General features: G+C 41.6%; 1 protein-coding gene across 1 annotated transcript; it reads right to left on the bottom strand.

Annotated features, from left to right (window-relative positions):
• Positions 1 to 10,537: 10,537 nt before the first annotated feature.
• On the bottom strand, positions 10,538 to 11,507 carry LOC138834114 (olfactory receptor 5A1-like). Its single transcript, XM_070032882.1, has one exon. It carries the CDS (start codon positions 11,483 to 11,485, stop codon positions 10,538 to 10,540), a length of 948 nt encoding a protein of 315 aa, XP_069888983.1. The 5' UTR covers positions 11,486 to 11,507.
• Positions 11,508 to 12,151: the final 644 nt, after the last annotated feature.

Here is a 12,151-nt window from a genome sequence, read left to right as displayed (position 1 = left end):
CCTGAGAAAAGCCATGTGGTTGTCATGCTGGCTAGGTTCACGACACAGGTCAAATGGGAAGTCATTCTTTCTTTATTGAAGAATTCACTGCTTTAGAATGGAGTGGACAGACTTTTTAAATCTCTCTCTCTCTCTCTCTCTCTCTCTCTCTCTCTCTCTCTCTCTCTCTCTCTCTCTCTCTCTCTCTCTCTCTCTCTCTCTCTCTCTCACACACACACACACACACACACACACACACACACACACAGCCCCAGGAAAGAGGCTGTACTTTCTTGTGGTCTTCATCCACCATCACCCTATTCAAGCCCAACCAGAGTGAAGTCACAAGATCTAACAAACACAGGACAACAAATTCAATTCCAATATCACATAAATTAAAAAGAATACAAACATGTCCCATGCAACATTTAGAGACTACTTATAATAAAAAATTTACTCATCATTTACCAAAACAAATTCAAATGTAGTAAGCATGCTGTATTTTAACCTGGAAATCCTAAACCTGAATGAATGGCCTCCAAGTATGACTCTGGTGTCTCCCACCTGTTCCGTACTCCATAAAGCATCAAGCCACTGCACGTGACATCTCTTTTCCAGTAGCTGGTCAGTAGCTGCACACACCAGAAGTGCAGAAGATCATGGCAGTGAACATGAACAAATTAGAGACAAGATACAAGTGGAATTCATATTTCATCTCTCTCTTGTGCACTGTTCTGAGGCCTCATGGTTTCAGGAACTCTGCTTGCAGATGCATACATGATTAAGCAATTGCCTGCAGTTTTGTGTTGAGCTGTGATGAGCTCAGTAATACTCCTCTTTAGGTTTGCTTTATCCCCTTCCATGTTCTTTTCACTTTTTTATATTCACTGTTCTGGAATTGTCCCTCCAAACAAAATAACAACATAGAGCACTCGATAATAATACAATGGCCCTTTTGTGTGCTCCAGTAGCATTCCTTTCATTTATGGTGCTGTGTGCTAATCCACTTTTTCTTCGACTCATTTCGTTCGTTAAGTATTGCACAATGCTTGGCATATGGCAAATATTCAGCCAATATTGGCCTAGAATAAGTGAGTAAAGAGGTTAAGACACCAGACAAATCTGACAAAATGTCAGACACACTTCCCTGGAAAAGCTGACGGTGATTGGGTAGAAATTCAAGCTCAGACAACATTATTGTACAACTTCCATTTCAATTTACTTTGAGTCTCGTGAGCACATATGCTGAACCTTGCTGGTCCTATTTGTCTTCTTATAGGAGAAGAGTTTGCTTCATCTGGTCTGAAATTACATTCTTGGTGTGCACTGGGAATGGTGCAAACTCAGTGTCTGATGTCATCAATAAATGACAAAAGCACAAGGATATTTCTCCTTTAGCCTTATTGATATCTGGTCTGGTCCTCCAGGCCCTGGCCCTACTGGATTGAACCTACAACCATGTCCACACTCACCTCATTCCTTGTCTTTCATGGCATTGTTAGCTAATGTTGGAGTCCAAGCCTCATCTTTCCCTCACTTCCTAATTCTTTTGAAAGGTTTACAGTCAGTGTAACTTAACAACGGAGATATTAGAAATGCATCATTCGGTCATGTGTGAGCATGAAAAAATAAAATGGGCGGGTTTTTTTCTGCTATTGTAGATGAAGATGATATGGTCTGTTTTTGCTTTCTGGGGTTTTTCTCTTTGGTCTTATTTGTTCATTTATCTGTCTTTGGCACAGTTAAGGGGCACAGAAATGGAAGAACAAAGGGTGAACAGGGGCAGCAGTGGTACTCACTAGACACTATGTTGAAAATGAGCTATACAGCTTGTGGATAGGGATAGGAGGGAAAAACTGGGACAGAGCGAAGGAAGGAGTGACACTTTCCCAAAAAGAAATGTACTCATTACCTGACTTATGAAATGGTAACCACTCTGTACATCAGCTTCATAATAACAAATAAAAATATTTAAGTACTTATACAAACCTAGATGGTATAACGTTATATACCTACAGAGACTTCAATCAATTTTTGTTTTGTTTCCAGGTCAATCATTCAACATGACTTTTTTTTCTATGCTGTTCTGAGACTCAAACTCAGGGTCTGGGCAATGTCCCTGAGCTGTTTTACTTAAGATTAGTGCTCTACCACTTGAGCCACAGTTCTACATCTGGCTTTTGTTGTTGTTGTTGTTGTAGCTGCTGCTGTTACTTTTGATTAATTGGAGATAAGAGTCTCAAAGACTTTCCTGCCCAAACTGGCTTCAATCTACCATACTCAGGTCTCAGTCTCCTGGGTATCTAGGATTACAGGTGTGAGTCACCATTGCCTGGCTTCAGCATGACCTCGTATTGGCAAGGTTATGTATTATATGGGTATGATGAACGAAAACAACATGAGATTAAAATGGATGCAACAGATGACATAATGAAATGACCCAGCCAACACAGGCTGTATGAGACCGTTGCCAGTGAAACATTGCCTCCTGCTCCACAGTAAACTTCTATTTTTAACAAATAAGAATCAGTTCTAAAATAATGACTCAACGTGTAGTTTACAAAATACATATTTAATTTTGTTTTAAAAGCCAAATCAGAACCAGGTTCCTTGCCCCCAATTTTTTTTTCTTGGTCCTGGTTAAGACTTTCTGTTTTGTATTTCTTCTAGTCTCTTGAATCTAGCTTTTGTTTCTACCTTGAAAAAATTAGGGCATTGTGGGGCATGAAAAACACAGAACTAGTTAAGAAACCTGGAGATTTAGTTTCTATTCCTCAGTTGTTACCACTAACCTATTGGCAACTTAGTAAATTGCTTCCTCCTCTCTGAGTTTCCTTTCTAACATCTGCCTGCCTCATGATTCATGATTCTGCAATCCAGTTACACTAATCTGGTTTGGCTAAAAGCTATGGCTATGATATTGTTTTTAAGAGTTTTAGGAATGTTCTGTTGTAGGTCACGGCATGCATATCTCCTGTTACTTGGATCTGCTGATACTTCTCTCTGGTGATGGGTTTTTCCCTTGTGTGGTTTTGGACTGGTAAGTCTTAAGTTCATTTTCCACCAGGGTTATTTGCTGTAGGGCTGCTTTGTTCTGACTTGTGGCATTGTCTCTCCAAAATGGTTTTAGCTTTGCTTCTGCTGAGGTCAGATTCACTAGCCTATGAGTGAATTTCTTGGTTTGAATCAATTTGAACGAAAGACCCACACCAATGTCCAAAGACCCACACCAATGTCCCCATCAATGTAGAGAGATCTGTTAAAAAAAAAAAAAATGCCAGGCACTGGTGGCTCATGCCTGTAATCCTAGCTACTCAGGAGGCTGAGATCTGAGGATTGTGGTTCAAAGCCAGCCTGAGCAGGAAAGTCTGTGAGACTCTTATCTTCAGTTAACCATCAGACAACCGGAAGTGGTGCTGTGGGTCAAGTGGTAGAGCACTAACTGAGCTGAAGAGTTCAGAGGCAGCACCCAGGACCAGAGTTCAAGCCCCACAACCGACCAAAACAAAAACAAAAACAAAAAAGAAGAAAAAAACAGAGGTCTGTTTTTAATTAAATATTTTCTTGTTATTATAAAAGTGATATACAAAGGGATTACCATTTCATAAGTCAGGTAAAGAGTACATTTCTTCACTCCCAGTTTTTTTGTTCCTCCCAATTCCACCCATAAGTTGTAAAGTTTATTTTCAGCATAGTGTCTATTGAATACCATTGCTTCATTTGTTCACCCTGGCAAAAGTCTTTTTCTTATCAGGATATTTTCGAAATCTCCTTGAACACAGGATATAGGACAGTGGCTTACACCCCTTTCCACATCCCTAAATACACAGGTACCCTACCATTAGCTCTACAGCTAGTTCAGAAAGCCCCTGAGCCACAAGCCTCAGGCCCTACTTACTGCCCTGATTTTGAGTTCTCTCTTTATGGCACTCAAACCTTTTCCTTTCTTGTTTGAAACTTGAGTCATTGTGTTTGAACAAATATGTCTGTTCCTGAGGGCATGTTAGAGTTTCCCAGGTTCACTCAATTAGCTCAGTTCTCTTTAATATAATTACTTTGTTATGGCTAACATTTTCATAAATAGAAGAGGCGGGTATACACATGTACTGTAGTATCAGTCCTTTGAGGAATAAACTTTCCTGATACCTCTAAAAGAGAGAGAGAGAGAGAGAGACAGAGAGAGAGTATAAAATTACATGTATACTCAATTCTGAAGGTCTTTCTCCAGCAATCACAACTTTCCCTTCATAGAGAGAGCCTGAGCAGCACATGAAACCTGTCTTTTCTATACGCTATGACCACCAGGAATAAGCTGGTCTGCTATTCTCACCATCTGATCAGCACAGAACTTTTCCTGAGAAAAGAAAGACAGATAGAGACAGCTGGCTAGTGAGAGGAAGAAGGAGAGAGGAGAAAAGGCTGCCAGATCGTCCCACACACGTTTTGCCTTTATGGTGGGTGTGATAATATGAGCGGAATCTCTGGACAGAAACATGCTGGGTTAGGACATGGGAGAGAACACAGCCAGCACTCCGTTTCAATCCTAGCGTTGCCTCCCTTGCAAATTGCTCCCTTTCTCTGGCTTTTAATTTTCTCATACACTAAAATTAGAGGACTGGGTTGTGTTTGTGGGCTACACACATTACTTCAGCGACGGGAGCTTTGCTTTCAAATTCAAGCTTACCCAGAACTCATACCCAAACCTAAAAGAGGGGTTGCTTTTGCTGAACAGCAGGCAGAATCCAAGCCCAGCTTCTATAATTTCCTCCTCACCCCTCAGAATGCTGTGTGTGTGTGTGTGTGTGTGTGTGTGTGTGTGTGTGTGTGTGTGTGTGTGTGTGTGTGTGTGTGTGTGTGTGTGATCTCTAGGACACAGTTTGACAACTGACAGTTCAACAACTGGCAGTTCATATATTCTCTTATTTTTCCCCATTATAATTTTCATGATAAGGAAATTCTCCCTAAGCTGTACTATCCATGGTCAGAGCTGAAGAAGCAGGATTTTCCTGAAAACAGGAAGTTAGAGCTGTCAAACTGGTTTTTGGACCACATGCATTTCTTCCAGAGCCTTTTACCTCCTTTCAAACAAATTGTCAGCAAGCCACAGCCTGCTGGGCTGGGGAATTCTTGCAATAATCAGCGGAGAGACAGCAAATTACTTTACTAGTTAGAACTTTGCTTCTTAATTTGTAAATGGAAGTGGATGGCTAGTCACTAGAAAGTTGCTTATAGCTCTGAAAATGTTATCAGATATGGTCAAATTAACAGCTTACTCCCTCCAAAATTTATTGAATAAATATTCTGTTAGGCATCTCTGGAATTGCCACGGCAATTACAGTCTAAAGGAAGACAGACATTAACAAGAGTCAGTAGGTTAAAGGGACATACCCAGTACCCAAGGGGAACTCAACGTAGCCCAGGTCCTCTAAGACAGAGGGAGAAATAAAGACAGAAAAGGCAGAGGTGGACAGAAAGACAAAGATGGAGATAGAGACAGAGAGACAAAGGTAGAAGTATAGAGACAGGAAAAACAGAGCCCTAGAAATGGGAAAGACAGAGACACAATTGAGAGAAAGAAAGAGACATAGAGATAGAGACAGGCAGAAATGGAGTCTGGGAGATAATGGAGCAGTTGGTGGGGAAGAGATGCAGGATGACTCTAGATTGTTATGTTACCACAGTGCCTGTGGTCTGGAAAGAAGCTAGGGATAGAGGTCTGGGATTAATCAGACCTCATTTCTAACCTATGGCCAGGACTGAGTACTTCCTCCTGAGGACCAGAATACAGAACAGAGTTCAGGGCAATAAAACTGCGTGTACTATTTCTCTTTTTAAAATATTAGGAGACGGGGCTGGGAAGTTGGCTCAGTGGTAGAGTGCTTGCTTTGCATGCCTGAGGCCCTGGGTTCAATTCCTCAGCACCACATAAGCAAAAAGAAAAAAGCCGGAAGTGGCACTGTGGCTCAAGTGGTAGAGCGCTAGCCTTGAGCTGAAGAGCTGAGGGACAGCACCCAGGCCCAGAGTTCAGGCCCCACGACCGGACCCCCCCAAAAGAATAAAATAAAATAAAATATTGGGAGAAAATGAGGGAGGGGGTAACACTTTTCAAAAATAAAGGTACTCATTACCTTACTTACATAACTATCACCCCTTTGTACACCACCTTTACAATAAAATTTAAATTTAAAAAAATAATAAAGAAATTCGGGGGTGGGGGCAGATGGGAAGGGATGGGAAGGAGAAACAAAGAAGGAGGCAGCAATGCTTGGTAAGAAATGTACTCATTGTAACCCCTCTGTATGGTATTTTCACAATAAAATTAAAAATAAAAAATAATAATAAAGAAATGAAATTAAAGATTTTTTCCATGATGCCCCTTGGGAGGGATTGGGGTAGCCTTGTCTCTCTGTATGTTTATTCTTTTTCATTACAGCAACAGATCACCACAAATTCAGTGCCCTCCCCCCAAAGCCCACAGATTTGCTCTCCTAGGGTGCTAGTGGGTAGGTATTGACCATTCTTCCTTCTGGAGGCTTCTGAGGGAGTCTAGTCCCTTACCATTTTTAGCTCTGAGAGAGCAGGAGTGTAGTTTACTGAGGCCCCTTTGGACATTAATCAGTGTCTTGCTCCGTCACCACATCTCTGGCTGCCAGCTCTTTACATCACAGGGGAGCACAGGGTCGGGTCCTGGAGATGGACGTCTTTCAGCCTTCCTCATCATCACTGAAACCTGAGGTTCAAATGTTCCAGGCGTGTGTCCTGCAGTGCTTTCAGAAGGGTGCTGGTGGGATTTCTCGTGATCCCTTCCTTACAGGCAGCAGTGGCCATACTTGACAGTGAGAATAAACGTGAGCCGTTTTCTAAAGGACTTTCTAAGAACTGCCAACTCGGTTCTCATTGCTCATTGCTCATCTGGCATGTTGTTTCGCTATATAAAATTTTATGAGACAATTAAGAAATCTGCAATGAGCAGGTCTATTCTCTGGTGATAGTCGGGGGGAAAAATGGTCTCTGGAGTGAGAGAATCCAGGCATGATGGTGGGGTGAAGTGAACATATACCCCATGAACCAAAGCTCTATGCCCTCTCTCCACCTGCCTCCCAGAGTTGTGATGGGAGAATCATGTCCTTAAAAATATTTTTAAATTATCTTTAAGTGCCAAGTCATTGCCATTCCACAAAGCAATTTATGAATACAATGTGTCTTGATCCATGTTACCCTTTTCAACATTCTCACCCAACCTTCCCAAGCCACCCCTTCCTTCACGTAAAAAAAAAAAAGTGTGTAGGGTATTTACTGAATTTTTCCCTGCATCACGCCTCTTCTCTTCATTTGTTACCTGCTCCAACTCACCTCACCCCTTTTAAATCCCCATTTTCTGGAATTTATTTAGTTGAAATGACTTTGCCTTTCTAAGGAATTACAGTTTGAGATCTCCCCCAAATCCACTGTATTTCAACTAATACATGTATGTACACTTGCATACTACCCAAGTTACTTATATATTTATAAACCAATTCTAGCTTCCACACATGAGAAAAAGTGTACAACCTCTGTCTACCTGGGCTGGACTTACTTCACTTAACAATTTTTTTCCCCAGGAACTTCCATTTCTTAGTAAATGATGTGCTATCTTCTTTTTCTAAAGGATGAATAAAATTCCATTGTGCATATGTACCAAAAAAGAAAAAAGAAAGAAATCTACAGTGAACGTGGGTATGCTAATACAAAAATGGCTTCAAGAAATCACATGGATCGAAACAAAGCAAGGTATAAAATGGAGCGTGCATTGTGAAATCATTGGTGTAAATTATGTGCTGAGCTATGGGAAGCAGTACTATAGATGCTTAGTCAGTACTTAGGTCACTGATAATATAAAACAACAGGCAAATTGTTTATTTAAAAATATGTATTTTTATGAACATGCCATTAGTTAAATATGCTCATGGGTATACATGACAAGAAGTAATACAAAACTCAATTGATGACATTGTAAAGGAAGTTGTAGAATAATTCACTGAATTTTAGGTGATTTGAAAATTATTTAATGATTACTAGAGCTTTTCATACAATTAGCAGATGGTTTGTCCATTCAGATCATGCTATTCAGTTGCGATCATTTTTTAATTGGCATATAGTAATTGTAGATATCTATGGAGCACAGTGTGATAGTCTAATATGTATATGTATTTCATGGGAGACTATTATTCTATTATGTGTGTACACCTTCAACCATTCACCCACCAATGGACCCTTTGGTCGATTCTGTATCTTGGCTATTGTAGACAGGGACGCAACATACATGGGAGTGTGGTGTCTCTTTGACAATCGGGTTTCAATTCCTTTGCATGCATGACCAGTAATGAAGTTGCTCTATCATAAGATAGATCTATGTTTAGATTTTCGGTAATCTCTATACTTTTAATGTCAGCCTGTAACAATCACTATGTCTTATAGAGTGCAGAAAGAGGCTTAAATTGACAGATGTCGTTAAAGGAGACTTCTTAATCTATGGTGTTTGAGTCTTTTTTATGGTACCAGTTCTGGAGCTTGAACTCAGAGCTTAGGTGCTATCTCCTGAGCTTTTTTGCTCAAGACTAGAGCTCTACCACTTGAGCCACGGCTCCACTTTTGGCTTTTTGGTGGTCAATTGGAGATAAGGGTGTGCTGACTTTCCTGCTAAGGCTGACTTCAAACCACAATCCTCAGATCTCAGCCTCCTGAGTGGCTAGGATTACAGGTATGAGCTGCCAGCAGCTGGCTTTGAAATTCAACTTGTTAAAACTGCTCTACACAAAGCCTGGAATATCATAAGCATCAACAAGTGTTCCCTGCCTTCCTCTGACACCAAATGTCCATATTACCTATCAGGTGAACTTGTGCTTTATTCATTCACCGATTAACCAATGCTTATTAAGCTCTGTTCTCTGCTTCAGGTAAAAAAAGAGGAGAGTGGACAAAGACGTTAACTCAGGAAGAAAGTGTGTAAACAAGAAAGCTCAAGTCTTGGATATGCTGCTAGATGCAGTAAAGGGTTCTACAGGAACACATCGCTGCAACACTTCAGCTAGCCTGGATAGAAGAAGGCTTCAGAAAAGCATCGCTTGTCTGCAACACAGACCTGCCCCTGTACATCCTGGCCAGGAACCTCTGTGGTGACTGAAACTCTCAAACAACATGGATTGCAAGATGATTTATGATCGGCTGTCATCATTCTCTACACTTTTATGCACATGTTTATTCAAGCCACAGGACTTCAGACATGTTGGCCCTTTGCTCAAGAAGTATCTTTTAAAATAGAAGCAATGGCAATTTAGCTTCCACATTCAATTCCACTGCAAACTAAATGGCTTCATTATTCTGTCTCCAACTGTATCGCTCTGAGAGAATGGATGGACACGGAGAAGGGAACTCAAAATTATAGGAAAACCTGAGGTCAAAATGCAGGGGAACAATAGGATGTAAGCCCTAAAATCATGAAGTACAAGTCAACTTAGGATGAGAATGACTCAAATAGCCATACAAGGCCAAGAGCGAGAAACTTGACCAAGAGAGGCAAATATGAAATCAGAACTTCCGGGGGCAAGTTTCTCTTCCTTGACCCCATTCCTAAACTAAGTGGTCACATCTTGTCACTAGGCGATTTTCCTCGTGAAAACTATCTTCATTGCTTAAAAGCCTTGGTCTCACTTGCTCTCATTTCTGCTTTTGGCTAGCTGTAACACGCTTTGAACCCCTCTGGGTTCAGCTCTTAATGTCAGATCCCAGTAGAATGGATGATCCCACAGATGTGGCTCTTGAGCCTTTACCAATACAGTTTACAGATACCATGTTGTGCTTCTGCCTCTGAGTAACCATTGCTGAATTCATCTGAGTGGGGACTATAAGGACTCTAATCCAGACCAAGCATTCTTAGTCACTAACAACACTTGGCAATGTAGGAATTCAAGGCAATGGTCACAGAAATGGTGTCCCAGGTAGGAAGTGGACTGGAAAGAGCTGTGCTGAATCCTAAAGGGTTCTTCAATGAGTAAGGTAATTCCGGGACCATGTTTCACATGACCTTAACACATGGTAACTTGGACCCAGCACCAGTGCACTACTACTAAGGAGTACTGTGAATAAGCGTTATTTACTTTCCAATGCAGGGGCTGGGAATGTGGCTCAATGGTAGAGTGCTTGCCCAGGAAGTATGAAGCCCTGGGTTCGATTCATCAGCACCATGTATACAGAAAAAGCCAGAAGTAGTGCTGTGGCTCACATGGTAGAGTGCTAGCCTTGAGCAAAAAGAAGCTCAGGGACAGTGCCCAGCCCCTGAGTTCAAGCCCCAGGACTGGCAAAACAGCAACAAAAGCAAAAACAAAAACAAAAAACAATCAGTTCAGGCCAAGAAAAGCAAAATGAAGAAAGTAAATCCCAAGTAAGCCTAATGAAAATGTGGTCTAGGGAATCCTATTTGAAATAGCTTCTTCAATTTATTACTCATATTATCCAAGCCCCTTATTGTACACATTGAAGAAAATGGTAAGGTTTTGAGTTTTCTTTTTAATTTAAGGGACTATAAGACACAGAGAAGACACCGTTTCTTGTTTTCCTTCAGTTTTTTCAGTGCGTCTTGGATATCCTTGTTTCTCAGACTGTAGATGATGGGGTTCAGCATGGGAATCACAGCTCCGTAGAACAGGGACACGACCTTATCTTTGTCTCTTGAATAGCCAGGACCTGAATGGAGGTAGGAGAAGAGACCAGAGCCGTAGAAGAGAATCACTGTGCTGAGATGAGAGACACACGTGTTGAAAGCCTTCATCCGTCCATGGGTGGAATGTATCTTCATGACAGCCATGATGATGTAGGCGTAGGAAACCAAGACCACAAGAGCTGACGTCCCCCCAACTGCACATACAACAAGGAAGTTTACCACCTGGCTGAGGAAGGGACTGGAACAAGACAAGTCCAGCAAAGATGGCAGGTCACAGAAAAAGTGGTGAAGGATTCGTGGCCTGCAGAAATGGAGCTGGAATATGGAGGTGGTTTGGACCAAGCCGGTGAGGAATCCTCCTGCGTAGGCCGCTGTGGCCAGCTCCAGACAGATGGTGGGAGACATGAGTGTTGGGTAGAGTAATGGGTTAGAGATGGCAGCATAGCGGTCGTAAGCCATGGCTGCCAGGAGACAGCACTCGGTGCCTCCCATCCCAATGAAGAAGAAGCACTGAGCAGCACAGCCCACGAAGGAGATGGCCTTCTGCTTCCGGAAGAAGTCACAGAGCATCTTCGGGGCTATAGAGGAGGTGTAAATGATGTCTACCAAGGACAAGTTACCAAGGAAGAAATACATGGGGGTGTGGAGGTGCGAGTCTATCCTGATGAAGGCCATGAGACTCAGGTTTCCTGCCAGAGTCACCAGGTAGATTCCCAGAAACAACAGGAAGAGGACGACTCGGAGCTGTGGGTAAGCTGAAAATCCCAAAAGGATGAAATTGCTCAACATGCTGATGTTCATGCCCATGGCTGTGTGTCTACTCTCTGTCGTCTTCAGAGCCCAGGATGGAGATTCCTGGAGCAATGAAAATCCAGGAGAAGAAATCATTTTTTCCCCTCTTACCATGGACCTGCCAAACCCCACAATCAGAAGACATAACATGAAACAAATGTCCTCTCTCTGGTGAAGATTTCCCCTATCCAGGGTGAAATGAGTCTTTCCTAGTGGTCATTGTCACCCTAATCTGATGCATTTGTTTGTGCAGCAGTACAGAATCAAAAGACTGTTGGCCTTTTTTTATTGTGAAAATACTGTACAGAGGAGTTACTATTACATGGGCAAGATAATGAGTACATTTCTTATCCAGATTGTCACCTTCATCACCTTCATTATCAATATCTCTATAGTAAAGAAGGAATTTATTAATGCATCTCAGACTAAATATCTCTTTCAATTATTCCAAACATGGCAACTACACTGTTAGCCATTCATATTTAGATTCTATTGTTTATTTCAAAACTCAAAATGCCTGGAAGGGAAATTTGGCATTTATTTGCCTCATAGTTTGTTATAACCAGATTTCATGAGTCAAAGTATTCTCTCTCTCTCTCTCTTTCCCCTTTTCCTTTCTCTTCTCTCTCTCTTTCCTTCTCTCTTTCTCTCGCTCCCTCCTTCCTTCCTTTCTTCCTCTCT

The sequence above is a fragment of the Dipodomys merriami genome, unplaced genomic scaffold (assembly GCF_024711535.1).
Source record: "Dipodomys merriami isolate MVZ:Mamm:240054 unplaced genomic scaffold, mDipMer1.0.p SCAF_21, whole genome shotgun sequence".
NCBI classification, from domain to species: domain Eukaryota; kingdom Metazoa; phylum Chordata; class Mammalia; order Rodentia; family Heteromyidae; genus Dipodomys; species Dipodomys merriami.
This window is presented reverse-complemented; position numbering and strand designations above follow the sequence as displayed.

Coding starts and splice junctions, on each gene's coding strand:
- LOC138834114 (XM_070032882.1), bottom strand. CDS start 11,485: ATGGGCATGAACATCAGCATGTTGAGCAATTTCATCCTTTTGGGATTT.